General features: G+C 36.3%; 1 protein-coding gene across 1 annotated transcript; it reads left to right on the top strand.

Moving 5' to 3' along the window:
* The first annotated feature begins 213 nt into the window (after positions 1 to 213).
* RHIMIDRAFT_9060 (uncharacterized protein) lies at positions 214 to 2,131 on the top strand. The gene is made up of 2 exons (XM_023615854.1): positions 214 to 297; positions 366 to 2,131. Exons 1-2 carry the CDS (start codon positions 253 to 255, stop codon positions 1,836 to 1,838), a joined length of 1,518 nt encoding a protein of 505 aa, XP_023471263.1. The 5' UTR covers positions 214 to 252; the 3' UTR covers positions 1,839 to 2,131.
* Positions 2,132 to 9,793: the final 7,662 nt, after the last annotated feature.

Below are 9,793 nucleotides of genomic sequence, written 5' to 3'. Positions count from 1 at the left end.
AAAAAAAAAGTCATACGGTTGTTTTATAACAATCTTATAGAAACGTACTGGAGGCAATCCTTTATATGTTAAGTAAGCGTTAAAGGCGAAGACTTTGAAGATAGACATACTGATCCATCATCTAGGAATATGGCTATAATTTTGAAGGATTTTAACCATGTCACCGTCGTTCAAGGGGAATTGGTACCAAGTGGAAATTCTTTTGACTTGGAGGATCTCCTTGGGAACTTTGATTATAAGAGAATTATAAAAATGCAATTTGATCGTCTTGATCCAAGCTTCCAAGAATTTTTAACTGTAAGATAAATTTATTTATTCATATTTCTATTTTTAAAAAATCCATTAACGTTTCATTTATCATTCAGGTTGCCTCATGTCTAGATCAATTCTTCACTGTACATGAGGTCGGAGCAGTGATAAAACCAACTAATTTTATATTTACCAACAGAAATTCTGAAATAATACAGCAGCAAATTGCAGCATTTGACGTCTATCATTTTTTAAAAGAAGTAGACAATGGAAATGCACAAGAGAACACCATTCTTTCATATATGTTTACACATATCACAATACCTCAAAGTATCTATGATATGGTTTCTTATGAAACAAGGATATCACTCCACCGCTCATTAGCAAAATACTATGAATCTCAACTCAGTCGTGAAAATTATCCAGAGATTTTACCTAAAATTACTCGACATTACCTGCAAACAGACGCTATAGGAAAACAGCTCTACTACTTAGAAGGCTTAGCGGAACAGAACATGCAAAACTATCTGTTGCCAGAAGCAACCAACAATTTGCAGAAAATCGTGAAAATTTTGGAAGAAAATAAACTCACAGAGCAGTTTGGAGATATGCATCTAAGTGATGTATACCGACGTTTAGGTATCTGCTATACTATGAGGACAAAACTTCCAGAAGGCGAGCGTTTTCTGCATAAGGCGTTAGATATCCTAGGAGAGCCATGGCCATCATCCCAACCTCAATTCTTGTATAAACTTTGGCTAAACAGATTTGTTCAGTACTGTCACAGACACCTTTTCTTTAGGCATCGCAGTACCTCATCACAAAAAGAGCGTATGCGCCGTTTAGTTGAAATTATGGAAAATCTATACAACATATATTATTATACCGGAAATGGAAAAGGTTGCATGTATGCCTGCTTGGTTGGCTTAAATGCATGTGAAGATATTGGAGATAGTGGACCTAATTATAGCTTATTTCTTGCTAGAAATGCTTTATTATTTTGGCTTAGTGATCAGAAGCAACACAGCATCTTCTACATTTCTAAAGCCTTAAAGTTAATGAACACAGCAAAACTAAATACTGACACCCTTTCGATTTGTGCATTCTTATGTTTTGCGGCTGGGAAGTTCAGCAACGCTAGAGACTTATTGTATCAAGTAATAGAAGATGCAAGAACTCTTGGAATAGTAACAGATTGTCAAACTTTTTACGTCTCTGTTGGTCTGATTGTGACTATGAGAATATTTGAAGGCACATTTGATAAGTCTTCAGTTGACATGGCTATGTTAAAGCAAATGGCTGATACAGTACACGCTAATGGCGATTTTGAAGCAGAAATCTGGCTGAGCGTCTACAATGTCAGCAACGCTCTAGTTATGGATCGTATGGCCGATTGCGTACCTTATGTAGCCTTACTAGAAGCATATACTCAAAATGCTGCTAGTTATAATAGAATTGCTATTCATGGTACTTTGCTTTGCTATTATGCTAGAAATCATGTATACGACTTGGCAAAGCGACATGTTCAAAAGCTAATTAATGTGCTGCCTTCACTGACCATTACATGTAAGCCTGAAAACATCACATAGCTGACAAGTACTAAATTCTCCTAGCAAACATTTTCCCAATTTTTGGCCTAATTTTTGCAACAATGGGCCTTTATTCAATGATGGAAGATGGTCAAATGGACCTTGTAACTGATGGAAACATTAAGAATTATGAAAAATTTATTCTCGGCCTCTCAAGGCTGAATCGAGCATTTCAATTAGTAAAGTTTTGGGAATTTACCCAACCTTGCCTCTATTTAGCAAGAGCGCTCCCATATATAGCTACAAGGCGAATAGTAGAAGGATACCTAGTAAGATTAAACATAGGTTCTGTATTGTGGTCGTAACAGCCTTCTAACACAATTAATATTAGGTGCTCCGCCATGGTGTATTTGAAATGCATTTTATTCACGAAATTAGATTTCTAAAAGCGTATTATTGGGCAAATCTGGGTAAATTTGCATTTACTCCTGAAGATCGACTGGAGTGGACAGGAAGGGCCATAAAGGACTTTAATATGTTAGGCGTACCTGTTGACGTTTATTGTAATCCAGACCCTGCAAACCTTCATTATCATGGATTCCCTGCAGACCTACGTTATTCTGGCGCAGCTAGCTCAGAAGAAAAAAATGACAACTCTATCAGAAATTCATCAATCGCTCAAGCATCAAATAGCCCAAAAGTACATGTTCAAGCTGATTTAGCATAATATACTAAATGGTTGTAATCATTGATGAGCTACGAAATTATACATTCAAAAACGACCTCCCCCTTTTTTTAACGCCATAGGATATATTCATAGTAGGCGCTATGGTTTATATATACATAACTCCTCCGCTACTGTTTTATTAAAAATAAATTTCAGAAAGAGGATAAAATTATAACGTGTATGAAAAAAATAGTTGGCGCATATTAAAAAAAAGCATTTACGCAAAGGTTAAAAATAAAATGCGCGCAAAAGGAGACGACATACAAATGAGAGTAATAAGTACCAAGGAGAGAATATAAAGAGTTATACAGTTAGTTATGTAAGAAAATTATTACATCCATACAACTTACCCCGAAGGCATCTAGATGTGTCCTAGCAATAACTTTGACAGAGAATTATGGTCCACCCTTCTTCGACGTCTTGTAGGAGCAACAGCAACCCGGCGAAACCTATGAGGAACCATACCATTATGTCGAAGCCCACGAAGGATGTGCATGTAGTTGATGCAAGCAGCAATATCCCTGTTCCATAAGCGATATCTATCTGGAGCTGCCATGGCGAGCCTACAGTATAGATTGGTACATCTGCAGGTAATGTTCAATCAGTATAAAGTTATCCAAGTGGTTCATGTATTATTACCTTAAAAGACCATGACAGACAATCGTAGTTCTAAAGTCCATGTCTGTACACTCCCACCTATGAATCCAGTTAAAACGCTCCTGAATTTTTTCTTCACTGTTCCTATCTACAGGCTGAAATTGGGCTTTTTTGAGTGACAAGCTACATTCAGTTCTTACAAAATTGTAGATAGTGCTTTTAGAGACCTTGAGATCCTGAAGCTTTTGAAGTAGTCGCTCCATGACTTGCTCCAAGACGGCTGAAGGACTCTCATCTATATACTCCAAGATCACTTGCTTGTGTTCTTCATGAAGTATACGCGAGCGACCGATTTTCTTATGCTTTATAAAAATACTAGCAGGATCTGTTTTGTACATTTGAGCCCATCTTTGAGTTGTGCGAACATGAATACATAATTGTTTTGCAGCAGCTGAAGCACTTATAACTTTCTCAAACGTCAGTTTAAAGAATCCAACTTTGTCTTGATCCGTATAGAGTGTGTACGCTCGCTTACTCGACGCCTCCTTCATACAAACATCTACATCATGTTTTGCATCTTCATCTGCCACAGAGCCTACATCGAAATTATTCTCCTGAGGCTGATTATGCAAATACTGAGTGTGTGAGCTAACTGTTTCTAAAGCATATCGCTCCTCATCAATGGTGTAGTCCATAGGCTCAGGTCTACCGTATCCATCAACTGCATTACCGTGCCCGTCTTCATAGAAAATTTGAAAGCTCATATTGTAATACTTAGTTTTTAATGAGAAAGAGAGTAAAAAAAAAAAAGAGAGAGAGAACTGGTGGTGCTTTCATGCTTAATGTATTCATATTTTGGACGGCAAAGCTTCTACATATACGACATTTAATTTGTCAGCAAGCGAAATCAACCAATGGTTAACGTGACGTTAGAATTTAGCAAGCGCGAATTTTACTCTTGGCATCAGTGTCAATAATTTTTAGAAATACTGTATAAGCATCGAGTCCATTTGCTGTCTCCAGATGAACCACCGACTTATGATACCCGAAACAATTTCTGATCCATTATCCTTCCTTTTGGACATGCTACCTATGAAGAGACCACACTCCTTTCAAACCGCTTTCTCATGGATCATCCGTTGGCCAGCTATCTGCGCTCTTCTTTTTGAGCTTGACTACCTCCATCACCAAAAGCGTCCGCCTTCTCCGCCCCCTCACTAGTGTATCTTACACCTGGTCCAACATCATTTCTTCCATAACTTTTTTATCCTTGATCCCGTAAGGGTTTTTTTAGTTACCAGTTCTTTATTCTCTTTTGACCTGCCTCGGGCGAAGAAGATATATTATTATCGTGCGCTCACTTGAGGCTTTAATTGTAAATAAAAATCTGTTTAACCGTATAAGCATCGAGGGGGTCTATGCTCCTAGCTCAATGGTCGAAAATCTATGATTTGAAGCTAAAGTCTTGCGTTCGAATCCCACAGAATCGCTTCCAGTAGCTTGCTCTTGAGGATTTTAATGCCGCTCTGTATGGCTCTCGGTTGTTGGCCGTTGGAAATAAACAAATTATGAATAATTGCGGCACCCGCCCAGGTTGAAATAAGCATGAACCCTAACACCACCTGTACCTTCTCACCCCCACCACATTATACACCCCACTTTATTGAACTTGTCCGGGCAATTTCAGTATAAAATACTACGTGCCCACTTGGGTTTAACAAAAGATTGTTTAACCGTATAACAATTCCAACTCAATGTTACATAAAATACCTATATATTTTAAATTTCTATTTTAACATAAATAGAATCCGTTGAAAGAAGCCAAAAAAAAAAAAGAATTATATATACTTTATGAATTATGTATCAACACATTTGAATCAGGATACGCGTTTCACTGATAAAATTTGCAGAGAATAATTAGCATTTTTACAAAAAATGAAAATAAAACCGTTGCTGTCGCGCTTCAGGTTCTCTTATATTTTTCATAAACCGAAATAAAACTTGGTTCTAGCCCACTTTGTCTTTGTTTTCTTTATATTTTAAAATGATCATTTCTATTAACTAAGTCAACTATGTTTTACCTATTTGAAGTTTACTTCTTTTGGCAAATGGCTGTTTTACCGATATCCTGAAATTTAATAGTTGAAGTATTACAGCTATGTAAAATAAAAGGTTTTTATTATGGCCAAGTGTTTAGAGAATTTACATTAACTGCCAAAACAATAGTATATGAAATTAGGTTCTCCAAAAGTTGCTATAATAATAAATAGGCAGAGTGAAACCACGATGAAGTGTAAGTGCTCCAAGGGGCTTTTTGCTAATGTGATGTAAACATATGTTTTAAAAGATAGAATATATGAAAGGCTTCAGAAATAACATAGAAGAAGCGAAGCTTTGAGAATGAGAAAGTACATGTAGGATACTTGTATGTTTTTAAATTTTAGTAATCAAGTAAGAATCTTGCATTTATTTTTTTATAATCCTCCATTAATTGGCATTTCTTCAATATTGAAACTTTTCCATAAACTGATTATTCCCATTTATCTTATGTCGTTCCTAAAACCCTGCTTCATTTTTATAAAAAAAAAATACACTTTTATAAGAGTGGCGAAAAAAGATAAGCGTTAAAGTGAAAATACTGTAGACAATATCTAGCTTGCTTCAACATGATAAATGATAGCAAAATATTATGCGACGCATAATAAAGCCTCTATTCAAAGCGCATTTTGCGCAAACATAGCAGCGTAAGAAATTGCTTCTTGTAGATGCCTATGTTTAGAGACTAATTTATAAGTGCGTTCTTATAAAGTAACAACTCGTGATTTTGATAGCCCAATAAAGTAAACTGAATGAAATAAACGTGAAAAAATGACATAAAGGTAACATAAATGGTGTTTAGAATACTTTAAAAGAGAGTATATCGAAAAGCATAAATAGAAAGTAAAAAATTGAAATGCAAGTTACAGAAATTATATGCATGAATGTTATTCAAACAGTAAAAACAAAAAAATAATGCTATTTTTTGAAAATTAAGTGGCTTAATTAGTTATAGGCAAGAAGTTTATTAGACTTTACGGTTAAGTGTGTATTTGGAATAATGATTGACAATAATATATCTTAATTTATATTAATAAGCAGCCATCATATCTTACTAAGATCAATTGAATAATTTGTCAAGAAAAAAAAAAAGAGATAAAACAACAAGATCAAACACTTACATAGCAGATGAAATTCTGTTTTATTTTATGAGAATGGCGTTGACCTTTACACTTTTGGTTTCTTTTTCTGTTTACGAGCTGCTTTTTTACTGCTCCAGGTATTTTAAAAAATAGAGAAATTTCACTTTAAAGTTCATATATAATGTATACGAGATTCACCCTCAAGGATGCTGTGAAAATGTCAAAAGTAAAAACAAGGAAACACAGTAAGACCGAATTAATTCTTTCATTGATAAAGAGAAGTTCTTGTTTATACTTTAAGTTTGCTGCATGATTATAGTTGATAGTTGTTCTTGAGTAAGGTGGCTTAATTACATTTTTTCCTAGCTTTACTACTATGACATTCGAATCAAGAGATGACGTAATGTAATGTATATAACTTCTGTTAGTGTGAGGTTAATTGTCTTAGCTTTAATAGGCGTCAATTATGCTCGGATGCGATAGACGCTACAATATGATTACTTTTGTGTAAGATAAGCCTGTTATAGCTTGGATAGAGAGTTAAAGTACGTAAAGAGCTTAAAGCCTAATGACTCGTTTAACTTAAAGTTAGCATTTGCTTTATAGGCTTAAGCTGGCTTTTGGTTTAAAAGAGTAATGTAATAGAGGTAAATGCTGTAATATTAAGTAGTGTGGTCACCAGGCTTTATTAATACAAGATCAAACATAATTGAAATAAAAGACAGGAAAAAATTGTAAAAGCTTTTATAAATAATAAGACGAGGATAAGATTTTTATTGTTATATTTACCAAAAGTTGATAGAGATACCTTTAAAAAAAACCCCAAATATGGATTTATTTAATAAAACGTTAAGTTTCAGAGTGATAATGCAAAATTGTAATGTAAATGGAAAATAGCAGAGGTTCGATCTTCTACTGTCTTTGTAAGCTAATAGTATAATTCCTGTGCTGAAAAAAGTCTTTATTAAAATGAAAATTGCTATAAGCTAGACATAATATAGAATAAACTGTGCTATAAAGCTTGAGCAGCATCATCCATTAGGACAAGGTTTACCCATGATCCGCCATTGAATTATGTAATAAGGAATAAATACTCTTCATATGATTTAATTATATTAGAAGCCCTTGTTATGTAATGGTTTATAAGACATATGACAAAGACAAAAGAAGTACTCTTTGAGACTAATCTTTATTCTGAGATCAAGACAGAAAGAACATACAATTAAATAAAGGATCTACTATTTATAGTTGCAATCAAACGGCTGGTAAGCCGCTATTCTAAGCGTGGATTATAATTACTGAGGATGTGATTGACTAACGGTTCCTGAATTCATAAAGAAAACTTTTAATTCGTTCCTGACACTGATCTTATTGTTCATTTCATGATCTGGGTTATGTTACTGCTTTTACTGTGAGAAGGATCATCTTTTAAAGAAGTGTATCCTTTTATATAAGGAAGTACTGATTCATATTTAAAGGAGAGATTCTATTTAATTTGACTTATCACTAAAAGTGTGTATGCGTAACCTTATAATGTATGAATTCACTCTATTCATACTAATTACAATTGTTTATCTCAATGTCAATCCTTAAGCAGACATTATTCTACGACAGCCCTAGCTTGAATAAGTCCAATGATTAACATTAAGTTGCATTGAGATATAAAGAGAACCTAATGATCTACAGGCTCTAAAATAGAGCTTTTCTTCATTTATGATAATATAAGCACTCATACTATGTTATTCTATAAAAAGACGTAATGGTTCCTCGGATCAGTATCTCTCCTTACTGTCTAGGTTTCATATCTATCTTTAACAAATGGCCAGACACATGATGATGTATCGACTGAATTAACAAAGCACCTTCTTATTAAATGAAACTTTAGATAATACATATCTACGAGAGGTCGCGTTATTCTCAGCATCCACAGTTTAGTCATTATCTATATATCGTGAATTACACTTCATAAGACGTGATCTTGGTTGTTATCAGTCTTTTCTTTATTATTTCGAACTTGTACTACAATAAAAGACAATAAAATAATTGAAATAAAAAAATATTTGATCTTCATCTTCTTTTCGTTCGACCTTGTAACTACGCACCTGGGTATACTTCCGTCGTTCTTGCTGTCAATGAATGAGTCATCAAGCCAACAAGCAAATGAGCAGCCTCCGGCATGGGCCATACAGCTCATGCAACGTCTTTCCGTTATGGAATCTACCATGGCTTCTAATCCTCTGTTTCAGGCAGACCCTAACGTTACTATTCGTGCCCCTGGTTCTGATTTCATCCCTTCAGAACCTATGCTTGAACAATGCCCCTACATTCAGGAAGACTTTTTCAAAAGTCCACTTCCGGAAGCGGACCGTCGACGCTTTCTCTTCGAGTGTCCTAAGAACTCTCTTCGTAATTATGACCCTCCGAAGCTTAATAAAGTTCGTTTGTCTTCTACTGCTAAACAGCACGACACGCAACTCTACAACATCCAGTATCGCCTGTCCGATATCACTCGCCCTTTGGATTGGTACACCTACCAGCTTTTGCACGGCAATTGAGACCTTCCCACTCTTCAACAACAGTCTTTGGATATGGTCCTCGCTATTCACGAACTTTTATCCGATCTTGCTTCCCATATTACAACTCAGCGTACAGATAACATGTTTCGTGGCATCTCAAGCCAACTTGACGCTCCTTCCACTGACAACAATTACCTGCTTGATCCCAAAGAAATGGTCGATCACATCAAGCTCCAGCAAAGCGTGCAGCAAGCCACCACGCGCAGACGCAACAACAATAGGCCCCGACCTAAACGTAACGACAATCATGACACCATCAGTACAACATCTAATCAACCTGTTATCTCACGTAACACTACCGATCTCCCAGCTCCCCAATCGTCCCAGATTCCCCAATCCAAGACGGTTTTTCAACAGCGCCAATTACCAAGGAAGCAGAATTGAGATTAGTAGGTGGTCGCTTGTCCTCCTACTCCTCAATTTGGCCTTCCTCTCTCCAACAATCATTTAAGCTCATGGTTTATCAATCTTATCCAACACGGTTACCGCGTTCCTTTAACATCATATCCACCACTCGTTTCACCAACTCTTCAACATCAACACAATCACCCTCAGTCAGCAATCAACGTTATAGACAACGAGACCCAAACGCTCCTACAGAAGCAGGCAATAGAACCTGCGCCGCTAGGATCAGCCGGCTTCCATTCTCAGCTCTTCGTCATCCCCAAAAAGGATGGAGGCTTGCGCCCAGTACTCAACCTTCGACACCTCAACAGCTACTTACCACAACAACGTTTCAAGATGGAAACCATGTCAACCATTACTCGCCTCCTACAGCCACACGACTTCCTCATGTCTATCGACCTACAAGACGCCTTCCACCACATTTTGATCCATCCCTCTTCTCGACCCCTGCTACGCTTCCGATGGAAACAGCAAACATACCAGTACCGCGTTCTGCCATTTGGGCTAAGGCTCTCGCCGCTGATGTTCACG

This window comes from Rhizopus microsporus, assembly GCF_002708625.1.
Source record: "Rhizopus microsporus ATCC 52813 unplaced genomic scaffold scaffold_1, whole genome shotgun sequence".
NCBI classification, from domain to species: Eukaryota; Fungi; Mucoromycota; class Mucoromycetes; order Mucorales; family Rhizopodaceae; genus Rhizopus; species Rhizopus microsporus.
The sequence above is the reverse complement of the archived record's forward strand: the minus strand, read 5'-3'. Positions and strand labels throughout refer to the sequence as shown.

Excerpts from the sequence above, each read along its gene's own strand:
- RHIMIDRAFT_9060 (XM_023615854.1), top strand. The coding sequence starts at position 253 with ATGCAATTTGATCGTCTTGATCCAAGCTTCCAAGAATTTTTAACT. Across the intron at positions 298-365 it reads GCTTCCAAGAATTTTTAACT|GTTGCCTCATGTCTAGATCA; the intron begins GTAAGATAAATT and ends TTTATCATTCAG.